Here is a 21,915-nt window from a genome sequence, read left to right as displayed (position 1 = left end):
AGAAAAACTTTGTGGGATCATTTAAACCCTCCTACCTGACCAATCACAGAGCTGTGCGTTGATGCATGGGCCTATGATCAGATTGGACCTTATACTTCTTGCAACTCATTTGAGACTAGTTTTTTCTCGTCCAGCAACTCTGGCAATAAAACTTTTTTTTTAATTCTTTATTATTTCTTTTACATTTGTCTTTGCATGCATCAGCACCATCATTGTTTTTTTTTATGCACTACGGGTTTATGCATCATTCATCATTCTCTCCTTCAGTTAAGTATGCTGTGTCCCTTTTGTTGAATCTATCATTTCAAATGTGACAAATTTCCCCATTTCTTTATGCACTCAGGTTTTAATGAGCTCTGTAGGAGTATCCTCCTCCCTGCAGCACCATATGAGAGACTGAACCATTAACTTGAAACCTTCATGTACTGCAATAAACTGTGAGCATAGCAAAGGTGATACTGTACTGCAAATTACATGCATGACGACTACGACACCAGATTGTAGCAGAGGCCTGAAGTTCACATTTGCACATAAACCTACAGGTATTTATATTTTATTTTTGCTATACATGCAATAAACGCACGCCTACAGCTGTATAAACTCCATACAAGCTCATAGATATATGTGAAAACAATGCACAAATACATGCACAGAATTCAGTAACTTATGATGTCACTTCAACAGAAATAGAGTACAGTGGATGAACTGTAGATGTGAAACCCCACTATCTCCAGTTGTCATACTGTCAAGTAAAAGGATGCTATGTATATATAGTGGAGCAATGCCAGTCTCCATATGGAATGAGAGAACATTCTGTACTCCGTTATAAAACTAGATCCACCTGGTGCTATTTTCAACATGTATATGCAGTCTCCTTGATGACACCCAATCCACTTAACATGTGTGGCTTCAGCCTTGCCCAATAATGCTACCATTTTTAAATACTAATGGGGAGGCCTGTATATTCACACGTTCTGTGTGCATTAGTCGCAGATGCAGTCTATCTTCTTCTGTATTTAGCGACCATTAAACTACCAAAGGGATGAAAATCCATCAAACTATGTGCTATACTGAGTAAATCAAGCTGAATTTTGAAGTTTTAAGGCACCATTGAAATAATCAGTTGTTAAAAGAAACTAAGTGAAATTTTAAAAAGAGGAAAATAAGAATAATGTAATTACCAGTTGATAGTTTTCGAAGCTTTTTCACATAAATAAACTTTACTATTGCTGTATTGGATACTTCCTAGATTATCCATGAGTATCTAAATGGGATTATCTTTACAGGGGAAAAATTAGAGTCAAAACTGCCCCCCTGTGTCTGAAAGGATAAATTTACAAGCTAGAGGGTCTTACAACCTCGTAAAGCTGCAGCACTCTGGTTTAAAGATGGGTTGAAGAGATCAATGACAGCCAAATATAGATCAGCATTAATTTGTGATTACTTTTCTTGTTCAGTTTTTTGGTTTGTTTTTTTAAATTGGAGGGTTTGTTGGTCACCAGAAATTGAAATGGCAGCCAATTGGTTTGCAAATGCCTGTAAAAGAAATCCCACAGGTTCCTGCAAAGGCACAATAAGTGGTGCTGTGCTGTTTGCATTGGTAGGAATCGATAGTTTTTGAATCGGTCTGATAATTATTTCAAACAGTGGAATTTGTTACATATTTATGTGAATTCTATAAGTGGTTATTTGAAAACCCTGGTATGGTCCACTAACACGCCGAGCTATAATTACCCCCAGTCTGCTCAAAAGGCTCTCTGACTATGCGCAAGACTGCAGCATGCCGATGCTTCTGCACAAGGAGAATATTCAGCTCCAAAATGTTCTGACAAGACACACATACGACTGAACAGGTGTCCAGCCATTCATCTTTTGTACCACTTTATCCAGCTTATGGCTGCAAGTCGCTGGAGACCACCACAGCTGGATGAAGGCAGGGTTCACTCTAAACAGTTCACAGTCCATCACAGGGCAGCCACACACATCACAACTCACTTTCACATCTACGGGCAGTTTAAGTCATCTATTAGCCTCAATAGCATTAGACTGTGGGTGGAAACCAGAGGGAGAATATGGCCCTCAAGCCAGACCTACAGTCCAACCTGGGACATTCTTGCTATGGAGGGTGAGGACTAAACACGACAACAATATGCTGCCAGTAAATATGTTTTGGAGGTAAAAAAGAAAGAAAGAAAGGGAGACCTGTCATTAAGCCCGACAAGAACAAAAATGCCTCTGTTCGTTTTTTTTAATCTGTTTTTACAGAAAAGGGCCATTGTTAAAACAGTTCCATTGTTAATCTACAGAATAGTTTTGTATGATGTACGTCCGTATTGCTATGTATAGAAGATTTATAATAATATTAGATGGGCGCCTCAATAAACAGCATACAACTATTCAGTTTATAGAAAACCTTAATACTGTTACAAAATAACAGATAACCTCTCTCTCTCCATCTCTCCATCTCTCTCTCTCTCTCTCTCTTTCTCTCTCTCTCTCTCTCTCTCTCTCTCTCTCTCTCTCTCTCTGAATATTTCAGCTGCAGCTCTCTCTTGTGGCCAACCAGTTGAATTGTCTCCAGCGACTTTCTTTTTCTTTTGCATCAAACTCTTCTGGATTGAATATGAACCTAATAAACAGCTTCAGTGTGCTGAAAATACTGAATAGATATAAAATTCTCCATCCATCATCATCCATTCCATAACAATATTTCCAGGTGGACCAATCAGAAAATGTAATTACTTTTTTTTTTTTTTTTTTAATCTGAATGTCTTCTTTGTTATTTTTGGACTTTTCAAGGTCATCCTGTTGGTGGGATTAAATGTTTGGCACCCGTGGTAGACACTTTTTTTTAGACGCACAGGCTTAAAAGTGGCACCACATTGTGTCTATCCCTACAAACATCCGCTCGTGTCTAAGTGGATTACCCCGAGAAAAGCTTTTGTTGGGAAAAGACCTGCACAGATGTATGAGGTCCAAGAAGTGTCTAATCTGGCCAGACTGCAGAGCAGCAGGCGGCTGCTAACAAGGGTAACAGACGATTAAGGTCAAGCTACAACACAGCAGAGAAACAGGAGGACTAATAAATGGCAAACATCAACCATCTCCCCATCCTTCATATTTGACACCAGAGATCTTTTCTTTTTTTGACTCTTGAAATTAATTCATGAGTCGAGTTTTTCCAGCACACTGTAATGCGATGCTGGGTTAGAGTATTTATTTGATCTTTCCTCTTTTACTGATGATCATAATATCAATATTGTAATAGAGATACTGTGAGTGCAAAACAAACAAAAACAAAAAAATGATTATGACGATAATGACGGTAATGCAGTAAAAGCTGTGGGTCTCCTCCTGTGACTGATTTCTGTATGAGTGGGTTCAGCTGCTCCTATTCTCAGTGTCAACAGCCAGTCACATGACCTCCAAGTCCGGCTGTCCATGTGGGACTTTGTTCAGTTCATAACAGAAGGACAGGGGAGAACCACACCCAGACAACAAGCTGTCAGACAAGGATTTACGGCCGTTCCTTTTTTTAGTTTTGTTGGTCACGTGGAGGAATATAGTTGTCATTATAGCTTTGTGGTCAGTATACAAATATGTGGAAATGTTAAAGTTCCTCCTGAATCAAAGGTAAGAGTTCAATACTTTCTCTACGCTCTGCTCTGTCGAGGAAACATTTGCATCATCTTTTCCATTTCATTTATATGACAGCATCACACAGAAGCCAGAGTGAATAACCTTGATAAGACAGGAATTGTTGTTTGAATTAGGATTAAACTGAGTGAAATCCCTTTACCTGTATGTTGCAGATATGGTGAAACTGGTGAAGTCATGTGTGCTTTTCCAGCACAGTGCTGAATTGTTTCAGTCAGAGTGAATATATAGTGGATTGTTGCTACAGAAAAGAAAAACCAGTGAATACATGGTGAGTACACACACACACACACACACACACACACACACACACACACACACACACAGTGTCCCCATGTGTTTATATGGGAGATGATAGATTTTTGTCATCTACTCTTGGCCACGTTGCAGGTCAAAAAGTCAGAACATTTAATCAAGAGCAAATGATTTTCAAATACTATAATGTAGAGTGTGAGAGATTTCAATTATTTCAGTGTGTGCAGTAGATGCAGAATTGTGTCCATAAATGTGTCGACATCACTGGCAGCCTTGCCAGCATGGTTGACTGACTTTTGTTTGGGTGAACAGACGGATCAAATTACCAGCGTAAATAAGAGTCTCCCATGATTGACAGCGTTTTTCCATTAACCTGACAGGACTGTGAGTGGCAGCAGTGGGCACCGAGCTGCACTGATGAGGACAGTGACACCGAAGAATCGCCGTGTGGAATCCAAGTAAAAATTCTTTAAATTCTTTACATATACAAACATCAAAGTCAACAGATGACGTGTTTGATATTTAGTTACATGCTGAAAGCAAATAAACATAGAATTATTTATATTCTTGAGGTTTGAGCAAAATTGTCCCTGACAGTTTTGTTTATGAAACGGTCTTTCAAACTATTTGTAGTGGAGCTGAATGAGCGGCTTCGAACTTTAGCCTCCCTGCAGAGCTGAGCTGTTTGCGGCCATGGAGTAAGTGTATTAATGGTTGTCTTGGCAGGAGAGCTGTGTCACTGACCTGAATCACCACCCCCAGCTGGATACAGACATCCAGGCTGTCAGGACTCTATACTCAGACTCCGCCGTGTCTGTCAGGTGAACGTCTGAACATCTCGTCTTCTTCTGTCTAGAGAGTCCAGCTGTTTTTCCTGAATTGTAAAATGTGCCTTCCTTTTCTCCCGTTAGAGAGTACGGCTCCATCGATGATGTGGATGTTGACTTAAATGTTAATGTCAACTCTTTGGATGTAAGTTAATGTCACAGTTTGTTATACACAACTAATTCACATACTGATTGAAAAAGGAGCATTTTAAATATTTAATAGTACATAGTGTTTAGTTCAATGACTTATATTATCAAAAAAAAGCGATCATCAAGTTTGATCCTTCATTGAACTGCTGCTAGTAAGTGATGATGATTTCTTCAAAACCAATATAAGTTAATGACAATTAGACTAACACAACATCTCTGAATATTACACATCAGTCACACTCTACTATGCTTAAATAGTATTTTATATGGACGAGATAGACTGATTTTAAAAGCATCACGAAAACATCTAGTGACGACCTGACCCACTGACAATTCTCTCACAAAATATTATATTTATTTATAAGTGACATCTATTTGGTTTTTATTGTACTGACTGAAAAAAAAGGAATGCGTTGAAATAAATAAATAAATAAATAAATAAATAAATAAATAAATGAATGAACGTTTAGGAAAGGTCAATGCAAAATGTCCATTTTAGCATTAGTTTTTCACCTCAACTCTAAATTTGATCTGTGTCTGATGTTACTCCAGAGATTTCAGAGGTAACCACTTTATCTCTTTGATTCTAGCGTCTCATCATATTTTCTTACAGTGTCTTGTATCCTTTAGAAGAAAGTCTCAGTTTTATTTCTCTGAATATACTTCCACATATGCCGGGAGGATTATTCCAGGGTTTTGGTGCCTTAACGTGCAGAGCTGGCATGTTCTTCCTTTGCATGGGTGGAGTTTTCTCTGGTTGCTGCAGTTTCCTCCTGCAGTCCAAACACAGGCATTAATTGGTAATTGGTTGACTCAGAAACTGCACATAGGTGAGAATGTGAATGTTTAGTTGTATTTGCCCTGTATGGTGATGACCAGTTGAGGGTGTTCTCTAGATTAGAAGATGTTTCCAATGTATGCACACAAACCCTTTTCATGCAGGTGCACAGAAGTTAGTTGCGATTTTAAAACATTAACAACTAATCAAAGACTTTATTAATGTTTCCAGTCTATATGAAATGGACAAAAGTCTTTCTGCTATATATGGCCAGCTGTATCTTGTGTTGGGGCAAGTTGTCCTCCAATTCTATTATTGGCAGTTCAATCCTCAGTCATTAAAGCATCGTGGGTAAGAGCGTAAACCCATGTTTCAAGTTTCTCCCAATGGTTTGAAAGTGCCTTACATGGCATCACATGACAGTTGTTCTTGTGAACTCCATTTATTGTGACATAAACACAAGTCCGAATTATCGAGCTACAGTGTCTTTAACAAGTGCATCTAAAAGTCTTTCTTCAACTGAACTAAAACATTGTTTGGTTTTCTACAGGGCGACGCAGCCAAATCCTGGAGGATTAATCAGTCCGAGCCCGTCGTTATTCGTCTGCACTTTTCTACAGCTCAGTATCTGGACGGTCCCGGTGAGCATCACCAGAACTTGAAAGAGTTTCATGTGGACAGAGGACATTTGATTTAGTGGTGCTTTTCTCACCGCAGCCCCTTCAGTCGAGGTCTTCCAGCCGTCTAATCCTGACCATTTCTGTGTGGGCAAACAACTGAAAAAGTAACACTTCATGCTTAATAATAATCATATTGCTCACTGTATGATCTGATCTGCTTCATCCACGTTCTTTGTGTAATTTATGACCAGCTGCTCGTCTCTGTTGCAGCATTCTCACCGCCTTCATATCTCAAGAATGGAAACGTCTGACAAATGACAATGTGGTAGTGAGACAGAAGAGGCGGCACAGCTGGTTCAGGCCGAGTGGAACCATCAAAAAGTTCCGTGCAAGATTTAGCATCTGGCTACCGCTGTCTAAGTAAGAGGCAGTTTTGATAACACAGATGTTTTTGCTGATGACTGGATCCACTCTCAAATGCCTTCAATCGCACCTTCTTGACTGAGCAGGACAAATCAACTCCGGGAACCAGCTGTCAGGGGGAGGCTCGTCCTACCAGCAATGAAAATGAACCGATTTGCAAATCATACAACTTCGTACAACATCAAGAACCCAGCTGGAGAACTGTTCACCTACACACCCAGTGGAAAGGTTAGGATTCCCTCTCAGTTACATTGTTAATAATCTCTAAAATATACTTCTCTGTGTCACAAAACATATTTAGGATGCGATTGAATCTGCAGGTTTTCTTTAATAACCAGGTTTTGTCTTTGTGTCTTCAGAGGGTGATGGTTTCAGCAGTCAAGACATCAGCACAGCTCAGCACCAAACAGCTGCTAGAGCTGCTCTTCACCTCGCAGGCCATCGTCAACTGTAAGACACCACCATCTCTGCAGCATGGTTTCTTAGTCCAGGTAAAGCTTTTGTCCAAATTCAAATTAGAAAAATCAATTATATAAAGATACGTAAAGTTATACATTTGGCATGGATTATAGTTTTGCTGTTTAAACAAATCATGTAGAGTATGTTATATTTTCTCTTTCTTTTCACAGTTACAATCAAATTTCTTTAATTCCTTGTGATATAGTTTGTTTTTTCTAAAGAATAAGAGCAACTGAGTATAGAAATACAGTATAACTTCCTTTTCTTAATCTGTAGACAGCCTGTAAAACATTTACTGGCCACTAATGTTTGCTTCAATGTTAAATTACCACACTATATGAAGGTAAAAATCTTGAATTGTGTAAAATGTAGTGTAGAAGGTGGATAACAAACTAGAAACAAATCAAAAATCGTGAGATTGTTAAATGAGTTGAGTTTATACTTTGGCATATATAAAGCTGAAAGCAAATGTAAAAGTTTGTTTTTCTGTGTGTAAACAGGTGATGAGGTACGCCGAGCAGAGAATCTCAACCCTGAACGAATACTGTGTCATCTGTGATGAGCGGCATGTGTTTCAGAATGGCCCAATGCTGAAGGTACAAGCTCTAACGACACAATCAGATGGCGACTGTTCCACAGATCACAATGAGAACGTGTTCCACTGTGAATACATAATCAATATTCTTCTTTCTGATTATAGCCTGCAGTTTGCACCAGGGAGCTGTGTGTGTTTTCCTTCTATAAGTTTGGAGTTATGTCAGGAGCAACAGAAGAAGTGGCCACTGGTGCAGAGGTTGGTAACGGCTCTGAATACAGCATAGTAAGAGTGATCGATGTGTGAGGAGCTCAACATTACAAAAGCTATTTTCTGCTTTTTCAGGTGATTGATTTGTTGGTCGCCATGTGCAGAGCTGCTCTTCAGTCTTCACGAAAGAGCATCATATTTGAACCATATCCATCTGTTGTTGACCCATGCGACCCTAGAAATCTGGCTTTTAGTCCTAAGGTATCAGCTGAGACACGGTTATTTGTGCAGTGAGGAAAGCAGAAGGGAGGGGGGGGGGGGGTCTACTATTGGGCTGGGGTTATAAAAGTGAAAGGACATCAGATCTAACAGCAATACATAATGTATGAAACTAATAAGATAATTCAAAAACAAAACAAAACACAAAGCTTTGCAACTTAATGTTTAAATAGAAATCAATGCATTGGTATGATGTAAACAAAATAAGCCATTCATGACAACATTCATGTTATAATTGACCAAACTACGAATTAAGTATTTGGTGTTCAAACAACATTTGACATTAAGCAAATACTACAGTGCCTGAGAGTGAGTTTAGAGTTAATTAATTGAGTTTTATTCATGATGAATGAGAAGGGCACTCCCAAAAGTTTTACGAAACAGAAAATAACTGTAACTTACAGGATATTGCATAGTGGACATAAACTGTGCCAACAATGTCAGTAACACACATAACATGTTAAAACTGCTTTAACTAGCCTCTTGTTGATCACATGCTACCTCAGGTATTCTGGGAAACATCTCACACTATCCAACACACTACAACGGGGGTGTCAAACATAAGGCCTGTGGGCCAAAACTGACCCGCAAGAGGCTCCAATCTGGCCCAGGAAACGACCAAGCAAATATAAAAAATTCCAAAAAAAAGACATTGCTTTTTTTTTTTAACAGTTTGTCAAGGTGAACTTGTAAAAACATGCATGCAAGAGGCTTTAAAATACAACCGCTACAGAAGACGTTTTCTGGACATTTCACAGAATTTTTTGCCCCAGAACTTATCAGTAAAATCATCTTACCAAAAGTCATTTTTGGTACTAATTGTATAACATTTTGCAGAAACATAAATTCTTTCAAAACTTCTACTCATCGCCACGACAAAGGAAAAACTTTAAAGATAAAGTTCAAAGATTATGCCTCCATTTTACCAGTCCAGCCTACCAAGGATGATATTGGGCTGTATGTGGCCCCTGATCTAAAATGAGTTTGACACTCCTGCACTTTAATATAGTTTGTACTCCTGCAGTCCAAATAATGAAACGAAACTGGGATATGTATATACTAGATATGTATTTCCCTATTCTTTCCTGTGAAATTGCACACTGGTTATTCCTGACCTGATTTTAAGTGGATCGTTTCCGCGATTCAAGCATATTCTGTTTTGTTTTGACAGAGAAAGAGTTATGAGAGGCTGCAAAAAGCTCTGGACAGTGTCTTGATAACCCGGAGGATAGGACAGGTCAGTGATCTTTGATTAAGTGCTACATTCCCAATTTTGAAAAACATACTCTGTTGCATTGATTAGACCGAATGCTGAAGTGGTACTTTCTCATAGCAGGGTTCGTACTCTAACATTAAGAAGGAGATGGACAAGATTGACCCTCTTGCTCACCCTTTACTGCAGTGGTAAGAGAAATAATGTTGTGTTGCTGCAAATCATTTGTTTTCATAATATAAATAACTATTGTCCTTCGATTCCAGTAGATATAGATTCATATCCAGGTGTGTGTTTGTATGTTTGACAACAGGATTTTAGCCAGCAACAGATCTCACATTGCCAAGCTTCCACTCAACAGGGTATGCTAGAAAAGTAGCAGCAAGTTTTAAAATAGCTGTAGTTCTCCACTAGCAGACAAAACACTATAACTTTTACTGCATTTACCAATGTCATTTTTGTTATTCTAAATCCATTTATTTGATTTATTGGTGCACATTAGCAACTGAAGTTCATGCACACGCCTCATCAGTTCCTGTTGATCAGCAGCCCTCCATCCAAAGAGGCTCAGTTTCAAACTGCCAGGAAGCTCCACGGCAGCACGTTCGCTTTCCAGTAAGTAAAGTCAACGCTGTGCACTGTTCTGGGAAACTGTCATATCACTTATAAACATTGTCAGGACACAAGGGGGGAGGATCTTATCGCAGATACAGACAAAGAAACTAATTGCAATCTTTACTGAGATGGATATTAATCAGAAACTGTTACAAAATAACTGCAACATGAAATATAAACAGACGACATGAGATTTACATACTTTTATCTTATATTCCTCTTTATCACGTTCAGGGTCGGGGGTTGTAGGAGCCAATCCCAGCTGAATATAAGTGAAGGCAGAGTACACAAAGTGGCAAAGTGGAAATCAGACATGAACCCACTGGCATGATTATAAAGCTGACTGCCAGGACAAACTGGGATCTTTCAAATACAAGAGAGTATATAGAGTGTGATAAGCCAATGACGGGAAACATGATCGACTGACGGATGAGAACAATAACACAGATCCACATATTTGTTAAAACCTTCAGCACTAACAGTACACAACAGCTTTTTCTAAGCTTACACCATTTTTCTCTCCTTTCAGCGGTTCTCACATTGAAAACTGGCACTCGATTTTGAGGAATGGGCTCGTTAATGCTTCCTACACCAAGTTACAGGTAAAATATGAATATGAATATGTTTTACTCCTTTGAACATTAACCAAAATGTTACATTTAGAAGATTTGAACACATTTAGACAGCTGAAACTGTGGTACATTTGGTAGAGTTGCAGTTTGAAGTACTGCAACTCAACAATAAAGTTCTATTAGTTCTATCCATTAAAAACTTAAGTAATTGAAAACAAAAACTCTTACTCTAAAAAATAGGTTGAAGACCACTATGGAAAGCAGGATAGAAAGATACTCTGATAATATGTGTGGTTCTGGTGCCCCCTTTTGCATATTTGGTTGTCTTGAACATGCCAGGGATTACAGTATAAGTTCTCATAACTTGAAGTCAAAGGGAGCAGCCAAATGGAAACTTATTCATTTAAAAAAGCAACAATAGTGATTGCAAATATCCCTCAAATTTAACAAAACATTCACGTCTAATATTAACTCTGTCTTCTGTTTTAGCTTCATGGGACAGCATATGGGAAAGGGATCTATTTGAGCCCCATGTCAAGCATATCCTTTGGGTACTCAGGTAAGATCACATACTTTGGACTTGATCATTGTCATAAAATGCTTATTGTAGTGTTTTAAGAAAAAAAAAATGTATGTCCCCCCCCCCCCCCCACTTTGATCAGAGATGGGTAAAGGTCAACACCAAATACCAACCAGAAGCGAACTCATTCAGAAATACAACCGAATTAACAGAATCAAAGAGGTCAGTTCATCTTATATCGACGTTTATAGTTTATCTAGTATATATAAGTTTTGCCTCCTGTATGAAGACCACAATCCCTTTTGTCTTTTAATGACTTTTTCTTGTTGTTGTTCTCTTCGTGTTTTAGGAGGAGCTTGAGGAAACCAGGTTCTTGCAAAGTAGCAACCTGAACTGTATTGCACTGTGTGAAGGTAAATATGAGATGGCAATGATTTACAAAATACTACGCTTTAGACATTTGAGGTGTGACATTGTTTTAATAACGTTGTCTGTATCATGGAGAGCATGCTGGCCCTGTGCATCACAATGTGGTTCACCAGTTATTTATATTATATAAATGTTATGTGTTATATGTCAACAGTGATAACGTCAAAAGAGCTTCAGAAACATGGAAACATTTGGGTTTGTCCAACATCGGATCATGTGTGCACACGTTTCCTGTTTGTGTAAGTAAAACAGAAAGAAGCAGAAAAGGCTCTGTTGGACTGAAAAGTTTCCAGATTATAGTTTGGTTGTCTGCTCTGCTTTTTGCCTTCCACAGGTATGAAAATGGTCAGGTGGGAGACGTCCACATCGACACTCAGGAAGCCCGAATCCAGAGAGAAATTTTACAAGTAATTGCTTCGAAGCCATGCTGAGCACACACACACACACACACACACACACACACACACACACCGCAAGAGAGAGGGCGAGAGAGAGAGAGAGAGAGAGAGAGAGAGAAAGAGAGAGAGATTGTTTATTGAAGATGTGACTTTGAGCTGACTAACTTTGAACTGAGCAGCATTTGTTTGATTGTGGAGAAGAAGTAACCACTGCAAAGCTGAATACTACTTTTTTTCTATGACTAGTGACAGTGTTAACTAACAAAATTGTTTCTTGTGTCATTTTGTGCCTTTTTGCTTTTGAAATTTACTATCACCTTAAATTGTTTTTGGAAATCACCATACATTTCAAAATGTATGTTTGGTGAATGTTTCAAAATTTTGAGGTTTTTTTATCAATAAATTTATACAATCTGTACAGTTCTCTCATGTTATATTATTTTTTTTAACCAGGTTTCCTCTCGTCTCTGTTCTAAAAGCCATGAAATGCATGCATCTCACCACAAGGTGGGGATGTAACTAAAACATGCAATATTCTCCAAACGTCTATTCTTAATAACACAGTTATGTTTCGAGTATCTGAACTATGAACTACAATATGAGCCTGCTGCTTTCAAGGGCATTAAACACGCATGCCACAAGTGTAGCACACAAGAACAATCAGGTGAGGTCATTCTAAAGATAAAAGACGACTAATAAAAAAAGAAGATTGGGTGTTTTTATATTCCTGAGCTTAAGGGAACTACAAAAATAATACGAAATTAATGATTAGGTTTGTGAACATTGCCAATAATAGTGATTAGATTGACAGTCATGAATAGTCCTCATAACACCTAAGTGTATTCTGGAGTACACCAGCAGCTACAGATTTGTGCTCATTGTTTAAGTCCGTGAATAACGTGGGGTGCTCACCATCCTGTGAGGCAGAATGCTCCATTATAACAGTATACTGGTTCCATATGAGCCCTGCAGCTGCTTCCTTTGGATTTTCTTCTCTCAAGAAAGCAAATATATCAAACATTTCTTTGCAATTTGAAAACACATTGACATGCTTCTTACAAGTTCCTTATTTTCTGGTTTTACGTGTTTATCAGTGTCTTATAGCTCTGAGTTATTTGTGTACATTCTTTGAAAAAGAGGCAGAACTCAGACTACACATTTTCTGGGTCAACTCAGCAGGCAACGGACTAAAGGGAAGAGAACAGTGAAGTTGCTGTAATAGCCCAAAGGAGGACATTTGTCTCCAACCATATGGCTCTCTCATGATAGTGCAGGAGAAACCACACTTGACTGTACATTGCAGTTGTCCTTGCTAATATTTCTTTCAATCTTTATGTAACTTAGACTGAATTTGATGCAAATCTGAAAAACTGCCAATGAAAAATGTCATCAAAATGGGACAATCAAGTCTAACTCAGATGTAACAAAGAATTGTTTCAACTGCATGCCTTGTTAAATCCCATTAACTCGTGTGTATTCATCCATAAAATGCAAGCAACGAGACATACAAATAACATCTCTGAGCCCTTAAGCCTTTTACAAAAAAAAACTACTAGAATGTGACAGACATTAAATGAGGCAAAATGTTGCATGTGCCTTTAAGAGCGCTATGTCCCACTGTACATGACTTTCTCAGAGCCTCATATGTGTTTGTTGGCATCAGCTGTCCACAGTGCTGAATAGAGCAAGGACATCATTTCCTTCACATCAATGGGATTAGGGGAAGAAATGCCCTCTTCGTTCTGCTGGACGTCATCTCGGAGCTTTGAAGACAAAATGGGAATGCAGCATGGATAGAAGACAAAGAGGACGTCAACATAAGTGGCAAGTTTGTATTGCACAGCTTATCAGTTTTCACTTTCTGAAACAACAAGAATATTCCTCAGACCTCAGGGGGATGTGCAAAAAAACGGAAGCTGCAGGCTCAGACGCAGCATCCTGCAGTGTTATTTTGTTGCTTTCAAAGCCATAAGTTAACTCCGGGGTTACATGGAACCTTCAAATGCTGCACACAGCACCACAGTGCAACAGTCCACATCATTCAGTCCTTCTGTCCTCGTCACATCTTCATCTTCAAAACTTGGTCAGAGGAACTTCAGGAGAATCAGCCGCATTGAGGACAGCCGTCCCTATCCGATCCCGGGCCTTGCCGCAGACATCCTGCACATGCGGGTGAAAGAAGGAAGCAAGATCCGCAATTTACTGAGGTTTGCATCAGCTCGCATGCAAGGGGAGGAAGGAGACAGCAGTGGGACATCAGTAAGACAGGTGGTCTTTACCGGGTCAGGCAGGGGAGTCACCAAGACCATCACCTGTGTGGAGATCCTGAAACGTAAAGTGGCAGGTCTACATCAAGTCTCCAAACTCTATTACAAGACAGTAAACGAGGTCTGGGAGGGCCCACAACAGGGGACACCAGGTATGACCATGGAGAGGACAATTCCTGCCATCTGCATCCTGCTCTCTAAAGACCCTCTCGATCCCCAGGAGCCTGGATACCAATCGCCACAAATCCTCAGTGTTTCTGCAGAGGACACTGAGGGATGCACAGGTCTGTTCAGGAGTGCCCACAGCCCCACCCCTCAGGACACAACCAAGAGACTCCGTCTGGATGGCTAAAGTGCAACATCATTTCATCATCTGAAATCTCAGAAAAGGGAATATTAATAGTTCGTAATAGTTTTTAAAAATAAGAATATACCAATGCATTTTAATTTTCATATCATGTTTACGTGAGCAATTTTGTTACTAAAGTGAAGATCTGTCTCCGCCTCTAGTGATGAAATGAAAAGTAGTCCACAAATAACTCAACACTGTGTCTGCTTTGAGCTGCCCTGGAAGTGAAAACATGAGGATATTTTGTAGCTTTAACTTCCAATTGCATGTGATAGTTTTGTAATTTTGCATACTTTGTCATCAACAGTAAGGCATGTTTATAAACTATTATCTGCAGCACTAGAAACAGTCACATATTGGCAGTGCTGCAGGTATGTATTTCTAATTATTTGTAATTATTCTGAAACAAAACATCCATAAATTACACAAAGTAGGTCAGTGCCATATTAGCACTCACTCACAGGATCATGCATTTGTTGTTTGTATTTTGTTGTATGTATATAATCACCAATGAATATATTTGTAATCTTCATTCTGTCCTCTACTTCTGCATGCATGTGCTTAACGATGAATAATGATATTCAATGACATATTTTTGGTTTCACTGACCTAAATTGAGGATTTTATGTCATTTCAATACTGTGTTTCTGTACATAAAATGTGAAAGTCAAACAGAATCAAGCAGTAGTAGTTCACTTTGATCCATTTTAGTAGAAAGAAAAAAATACCGCCTTTCATCCTGAGAGTATGTTGCTCACAAAAAGCCTTCAGAAACTAGTTCTTTTCTTTTGAGTGAGAATGCTGTTTTCCAACCTAACTTACAATACTGATATAGTTTTAAGATGTTCTATTTTAATATTCATGAAAGCAACAGAGGGACAAAGGATAAACTATAATCACCTCTTTTTTTTTTGGTGGGGGGGTTGTTTTTAGTTTTGTGGTTTGACATTTCACTCACTGTTCACACATCACATTTACATCATAGTTATTCACTGGTGACACGGCATAGTTGAAGGTAATTCTTTTTAACTGTTACATTCAACATCAACAGTTTATAGCCATCCATTGTGTCTATTGTGGTGTTTGTCCCAGCTGAGGAACCAGGACATGTTTGAACACTTGACGATAAGTGTGTGTCTGGTTCACATCAGTGACAAAAAAAAACAACCTACTGAATGGGTCGACCAAGTATCATCCAAAGGAGAGATGCAAAACGTTCAATCCTGAGCACAGCAGAGGCATATATGAAGAAGAAAATACCAACAAAGACAAGAAAAACAAGAAGAAATGAAGTGATAAACTTTTTACAATGTAAAGAAAATATGCAAAAATCTATAACAACACAGGCAAAGGTAAAAAAAAAAAAAAAAGAGTCAAGGAAAGAAAACAGAATAGATGTTATATGGCCAACGTAGGCTGTACAGACATTCTTCACTTATGTTGCGGTAGAAACTTACGTAGAAACAGAAATGACAGTACAAAAGTTATAGGCACCGTGTGCATATTTTTCTATTATATTGTATTTTTATCTGCTTTTTTTAGTTCCTGCTATGTGTGCTTCTTTCTCTGTACTATCCTGCTGTACCACTGCAAATTTCTCCACATGCGAGATAAATAAAGGGATATCTTATATCTTATCTTAAAGCAGGGTAAATTTGAAGGACATAGCAGGTGGTTTCAGTCTTACAGCTGATAAACGGAAAACAAAGACCACCGTGGTCAAGTTTTTCTTTTTGTCCTGTCTGTCTTGTCGTCTCACTTCTTAGATGCATCTCTTTTGTTTGTTGTGTACTAACGCATATACACTACATTCTGTCTTTGTGTGTTTGTTCTATTCATTTAGTTTTTAAGTCCGAATAAACCACAGATTCCAGACTGAAATAAAAACTTAAATGAGCAACCTCAAAGAATATGTGACACATCAAAAGTCATAAATTGTTCATCATAAATATCTGCATATTTCTTCTTGTTCTGCTTCTATTTTTTTCTTTTTATTGTGTCAGGTATCTTGTTGTTCTGTGTCAACCTCTGATCTCCACCTCTCTCACTTAACCAATATCTTTTTTTTTTTTTTTACCAAAATTTTAGATATGACTTCTTTGTCAAAAATATTGTCCATTTCCCCATGATCTGATCTGATCTCCTCTTTGGTTTGTTTTGGACATTTCTGCACTTTACTGTCTCTCTGAGTTCTGATTACACATCTATTCAATTTTCTATACCATTGAATCCAAGTCAGATTTGCTGTGTGTTGGAGCAGCCTTCAACCCTGAACAGGATGAAAGTGGACAGATAATGGATGGATAGAAATTGACATCAAACGCATGTTTATGCAGTGCAGGTGGAAACCAGGGTATTAAAACAAAAAACACACACAGGGAGAACAGAGACGAACTAGAAAGCCATAACCCACTTGAACTGAGGATCTTCTTATTGAGACCAGGGTGATTACAATCACTACACCACTGCGAGGCCTTCATTGTAATTTTTCTTAAATATTTAAGTATAGATAGAGATGTCTCTATTCAACATGTGTACCTTGTCACTTCTCACTGTTCCCCACAAAGCTGCGCCCATGGCTCATACAATGAATGGTTTCTTATCCGTTTTCCTATCACAGGCAGCTCGTACAGAAAAAAAAAAGCATTACATGATAAAGTGTCATTTAAATTATAGAAGTCAGTCGGACTCAGTATCTGCAGGTTGGGCTTGCGCATGCGCAGCAGGCAGAGGCTTACGTGACGTGCTGCCTGCTACCCCCTTAGCATTAGCTCCGTCCTCCAGGCACACCGGGTTGTCGCGTCTGCAACATGTTCAGAGCCGCCGTCCGACTCTCGCTCTCCGGGGTCCGGAGTTTAACCCGCACGCAACCGGGCAGCCAAGGTAACGTCCCGTTCTGTCACCACACTGTGTTAAACACAAGAGTTATTGAAAGTCGAGGACAGGTTGTGGCGGAAATGAAAAGTGACAGCACATTGCTACCGCTAACTGCCGGTTTTAGATCAGCAGGGAGAACCCACTAACACAAACTAAACAAATATCAGTTTTAATGTCGAGTTGTGTAAAAAAAATCATTGAAATCAGCATTCACTCGCTGAACCAGAGCCGTGGGACTCCGTGGTTGTCCCAGTATCTGGCTTGTGTCCTTGTCGTGACCCGGTTGGAAGGTTTGGACTGCGGCCCTGTGATTTGCAGCTGATGCTCGTTGTTCACCGGCTGTCTGAGTTAAAATCCATCATGTCTGTTTACCAGCTGATCAAGTAATAATAATAATAATCACGAAATGCACATTTATTATCACATTGTCATGATTTTTTTTTTCTTTCCGTTGTTGCTACCTAAGCAAACTCCTGTCTCAAGGAGAAGGAAGTAGCAAAGGACATGTGCTCATTTATGACAAGTTAAATACATACAGCATGGACGTCTTATTAGTTGTGAGTATTTCACACGTTTGTAGATGACTCAAGTACCACAAGGCATTATCTCCGGAGTTGAGTCTACGTGTTTAACTGCAGGTGGGTCATATCAGGACGCTGGCAGTGATCCAGCTGCAGTAGATTTCACACCACTCCCTCAGTGTGTGTATTATTCACGACAACATCAAATGCCGTTTGGTGGCTTTAATGCTTTGGACTGACCAGTTACTTCAGAAAAACACTTTTGTAAAACTTGTTTACTAAACAAAACTACTGAGAAACACCTGATAGTAAGGATTCACCTTGATGACCGAGCCGTGTTGTTGAAAGGCCTGTAGGTCTGATGATCGGTGTGGCACTGCCATACATAGTCTTGCAATTGTGGCGGAGGAAGTTTCCCTCAAGGTAAGTGTACTCTTTGCAAGTTTTTATTGCAGTAAACTGAATGTCTATTTTTGTCATACAGCGCTCCTGGCCTCAAGGTGCTACTCTCATGGGAAGCAGGAGACCGATGAAGAGTTCGACGCTCGCTGGGTGACTTATTTCAGTAAACCAGACATTGATGCATGGGAGCTGAGAAAAGGTACGTTTATGCATGATGGCGAAGTTTCATCATTGACAAGCTGAGACGTAGCCCACAGGTTGTAGTCAGAGCTGTGGTCGTTTTGGCAAATGGTGAACAAATGCTTGTCTAATATAAAGGATTTGCTCTGATACCTGTCGTACGTAAATCAGTGGGTGTTCAACTTACTTTATTGTTGCACTTAAGAGCCGACATAGAGACTGCCAAACATTCAAACAGCAGTGAAAATATTCAGTAAAGGGCTTCATGTTACCTTTTTGGGGGGGGATTTTATTCATTCAAATTTTGCTTAGGACACATTTCAAACACTAAAGTTAATTTGTCACTTACCACCTTCAGTTCCAGTCTGTTTCCATGGTATTTTCTATTCCTTTGCATTTGAGGGTTGTACAGATGTTTTCCTTGGTTTTTACTTTTTGTGAGAGCACAAGCGAAAATGTTCTGAAGTTGATAATGTTACTTGGTTGCTTTAGACATTTTAATGTAAGGTAATCCAATAAAAAAAATGGAGAATTAGTAGAAAACTGGCCAATCAATTGTATCAAAATGTCTGGTCATTGTTTTACTGTTACTGCACTTCAATCGGTGAAGCAACATATTTTTTGCAGTGTAAACTAGTCTAGTTTTAACAGTAGGCTGTCTATAAATTGAGGTTGCATTAAGCTTGTCAGGTCAATAAACTCATATAAAAGGAAATGATTGACATGGTCATTCGTGTCACGCCTTCTGAATGTGTCAAAAATGGTTCACACATGATTTAAAACAGATTTTCCTCCTGAAAACAGCTGGGAGCATGTTTACTGCACAGTCTAGTAAGTCATGCAGTTATTACGGTCTTTCTTCAGCCGTGGATTAATAGAGATTTGATGCATCGGTGAGTATTTTTTCCTGCAGGAAGAGGTCTGCGGGACCAACTCAAAATCTAGTTCACTTGATAATTGTAACAAAACAACAGGTTCATGGAGTACCTGCGATTTTTCTCAGCATTTTGGAGATGGGGAAGAGAAACGTTATTTCAACAAAAACAATGCCTTATGTGAGATAAAAACACTTTCAAGAGCATTACAAAGATGAGATGTGACTGATTGTACAGTTGTTGATTTCTTTGTTCTCTGATTGCATGTTTCAGGGATGAACACATTGATTGGGTACGATTTGGTGCCTGAGCCAAAGATCCTGGAAGCCGCTCTGAGAGCCTGCAGGAGATTAGACGACTTGGCCAGCGCCATCCGAATTTTGGAAGCTGTGAAGGTGAGCGAGGAAAAGCTCATCAGAGAATATTTCCTGCCAGCAAAACTTGTATGTGCTGATCCTAAGTTAATGATTGATGGAGTTTCTCATTCATCTCCTCAGGATAAAGCCGGCCCTCATAAAGATATCTACCCGTACCTCATCCAGGAGCTGCGGCCAACATTAGACGAGCTGGGCATCTCTACACCTGAAGAGCTCGGCATTGACAAAGTGTAGCTGCAGAGGTAATACATTTCTCACAATTGTTTTTTTTTTTTTTTTTTCCCAAACTCATACAATGGTAATCTAACAGAATGTTTTTGCTCTGGGTTTTGTTTCAGGTCTAACCGGTGGATACACCCAGGATATCCAACCCTTGTACTTAAATGTTTTCCCCACCTTTAATGCGTGTGATATTTAATTTGTCCTTTAAGTTCTTTTGCTTGTAAAATATTGATGAACATTATAAAGGAAAATGTTATCTTTTGAGTGTCACATGCATACTGGAATATTTTTGATAGTTTTCAGTTCTGAAGGCATTTCAAATTGCTTTAACAGTGTGCCAGAACATTACATGGTGCATGTTGTCAGGATGTGAATGGAGTCACATTTGACCACCAGGGAGCAGCGTTTTCACTTGAATGTAAAAATCATTCTACTGTATCAAATCTGCTTTTCACCTGTTTTGTTTGAGGAGACTTTATGTGCTGTTTAAAATAAACCTGTCCAAATGACAGCAGTGTACAGTCATTATAGAAAGGTTTTGGACTGCAATATTTGGAATTTGATATGAAAGACAATTCGAAGTTTTCACGCAGGAAGATACTTATCAAAACTAGTTTGTTACACCAGCAGTAACTGACCCTTTTTCTACTCCGCCACTCAACAGAAATAATATCCACGCTGAACAAAAGTACAAACTCTGCAGCTTTGTTTTTGCTCCCATTTTTCACGAGCTAAAATCAATGAAACTAGGTTTTTTTTCTATGTGCACAAAAGTCCTATTTCTCTGAAATACTGCATTCACACTTCTCCTTGGCTGTGGCCACGTTTACATGTACCTGGTTTTTTTTTTAGGAAAAACTGATATTTCCCCCTCTACAAAACAAAAATCTACTAGTACTACTAGTGTAGAAAGAAGCATGAAGCCAGGATAGCCAATCAGAATCCTGGAAAATGAAGAGTTACATCTTTAGTTAAATCTCAGCCAAGCCCCCCTTTAGGTGCAAACAGAGGGTGCTTCCGAATAGTCCCTCCTTTCTCAGGGTGCCCAGGGTGGAAAACCAGCCGGGTCCGCCACTGGGTCTGCGTAAATGTGGCCTGAGATAATCCATCCACCTCACAGGTGTGCCATATAAAGACGCTGTTTGGCTGCTTCAGCGGTGTCCGATTCATTCAGCCACTACTCAACTGTGGCCCATGATCTGTCACATTCACCCATTCACAATTCTAATCAGACACACACACACCTGCTCACACACCACTCGGAGCAATTTCAGAAACTTCTGCCAAAGGATGATTCAACTCATGCATAGGGTGACATTGGGGATCAAAGCATGAACCCTGTGATGACAAATCAACTCATTCACCCAGTGGAGCCACTGGTCAATCAAATCAGTGTGTGTAGAATTACATTTACAGTTTTAATAAACAGAAAACCTGCGCGTGGAATTGATTTTTTTTAAAGATAACGAGAGGAAAAAAAACACTTTAAATGGCTTTTTTATTAAGTAGACTGTTGAAAGTGCAATTGTATAGTTGTTTTTTTTTGTGTCATTTCATTCATGAAAGGTGATACAGACCTCCACAAGAGTTACGTTTCAAAAATAGAAAGGAAATTAACATTACTTGAGCAAATTTCCGTAAATTCTGAGGAAAAACGCACATAATCAACTGAGCTGGAAGAATTAATAAGTAATTTGAGGCATGGGTGCAGTAGTTTTTTCTATTTTCTGAAACTGGCTCAAAAAGGTCTGTGTGCGACAATCGGGATAATTTCATACCCTTCAACTAATCGCCATTAATATTGTGGTGTGTAGTGGCTTGCCACAGGGGATTGGTCAATATTGCAGCCCGAGAGTAAAATGTCAAAAACATTATCCTGCAAAGCTTTCGGATTTCATGAGTGCT

The 21,915-nt window shown here is 39.1% G+C and overlaps 3 protein-coding genes across 6 annotated transcripts; all 3 read left to right on the top strand.

Moving 5' to 3' along the window:
• Positions 1 to 3,399: 3,399 nt before the first annotated feature.
• On the top strand, positions 3,400 to 15,910 carry LOC308116922 (protein mono-ADP-ribosyltransferase PARP6-like). 4 transcript variants are annotated; one of them, XM_080475441.1, is made up of 24 exons: positions 3,454 to 3,633; positions 3,813 to 3,928; positions 4,293 to 4,370; positions 4,639 to 4,733; positions 4,824 to 4,884; positions 6,218 to 6,308; positions 6,385 to 6,451; positions 6,558 to 6,707; positions 6,797 to 6,938; positions 7,070 to 7,201; positions 7,670 to 7,765; positions 7,870 to 7,962; positions 8,050 to 8,175; positions 9,365 to 9,430; positions 9,530 to 9,597; positions 9,720 to 9,768; positions 9,909 to 10,021; positions 10,551 to 10,623; positions 11,083 to 11,152; positions 11,256 to 11,335; positions 11,463 to 11,526; positions 11,697 to 11,781; positions 11,877 to 11,949; positions 13,604 to 15,910. In XM_080475441.1, exons 2-24 carry the CDS (start codon positions 3,926 to 3,928, stop codon positions 13,658 to 13,660), a joined length of 1,932 nt encoding a protein of 643 aa, XP_080331567.1. In that variant the 5' UTR covers positions 3,454 to 3,633; positions 3,813 to 3,925; the 3' UTR covers positions 13,661 to 15,910. The 4 variants fall into 4 exon arrangements, with proteins under 4 accessions (XP_080331569.1, XP_080331567.1, XP_080331566.1 ...); XM_080475440.1 differs by having other exon boundaries at positions 9,527 to 9,597; XM_080475442.1 differs by lacking the exon at positions 8,050 to 8,175.
• LOC308116534 (ribonuclease P protein subunit p25-like protein) lies at positions 13,930 to 14,559 on the top strand (the record flags this gene model as incomplete). Its single annotated transcript, XM_080474785.1, has 1 exon — positions 13,930 to 14,559. One exon carries the CDS (start codon positions 13,930 to 13,932, stop codon positions 14,557 to 14,559), a length of 630 nt encoding a protein of 209 aa, XP_080330911.1.
• A 1,346-nt stretch (positions 15,911 to 17,256) lies between the features above and the next one.
• On the top strand, positions 17,257 to 21,450 carry cox5aa (cytochrome c oxidase subunit 5Aa). Its single transcript, XM_080475439.1, has 5 exons — positions 17,257 to 17,439; positions 18,439 to 18,555; positions 19,685 to 19,806; positions 19,909 to 20,030; positions 20,127 to 21,450. The coding sequence occupies exons 1-4, from the start codon at positions 17,367 to 17,369 to the stop codon at positions 20,020 to 20,022; spliced, it is 426 nt and encodes a 141-aa protein (XP_080331565.1). The 5' UTR covers positions 17,257 to 17,366; the 3' UTR covers positions 20,023 to 20,030; positions 20,127 to 21,450.
• The last annotated feature ends 465 nt before the right edge of the window (positions 21,451 to 21,915 follow it).

This window comes from Lipophrys pholis (genome assembly GCF_963383615.2).
Source record: "Lipophrys pholis genome assembly, chromosome: 11".
In the NCBI taxonomy this organism is placed as follows: domain Eukaryota; kingdom Metazoa; phylum Chordata; class Actinopteri; order Blenniiformes; family Blenniidae; genus Lipophrys; species Lipophrys pholis.
This window is presented reverse-complemented; position numbering and strand designations above follow the sequence as displayed.

Excerpts from the sequence above, each read along its gene's own strand:
- LOC308116922 (XM_080475440.1), top strand. Across the intron at positions 4,885-6,217 it reads TTAATGTCAACTCTTTGGAT|GGCGACGCAGCCAAATCCTG; the intron begins GTAAGTTAATGT and ends GGTTTTCTACAG. Across the intron at positions 10,022-10,550 it reads GGCAGCACGTTCGCTTTCCA|CGGTTCTCACATTGAAAACT; the intron begins GTAAGTAAAGTC and ends CTCTCCTTTCAG.
- cox5aa (XM_080475439.1), top strand. The coding sequence starts at position 17,367 with ATGTTCAGAGCCGCCGTCCGACTCTCGCTCTCCGGGGTCCGGAGTTTA. Across the intron at positions 18,556-19,684 it reads TGCATGGGAGCTGAGAAAAG|GGATGAACACATTGATTGGG; the intron begins GTACGTTTATGC and ends TGCATGTTTCAG. Across the intron at positions 19,807-19,908 it reads GAATTTTGGAAGCTGTGAAG|GATAAAGCCGGCCCTCATAA; the intron begins GTGAGCGAGGAA and ends TCATCTCCTCAG.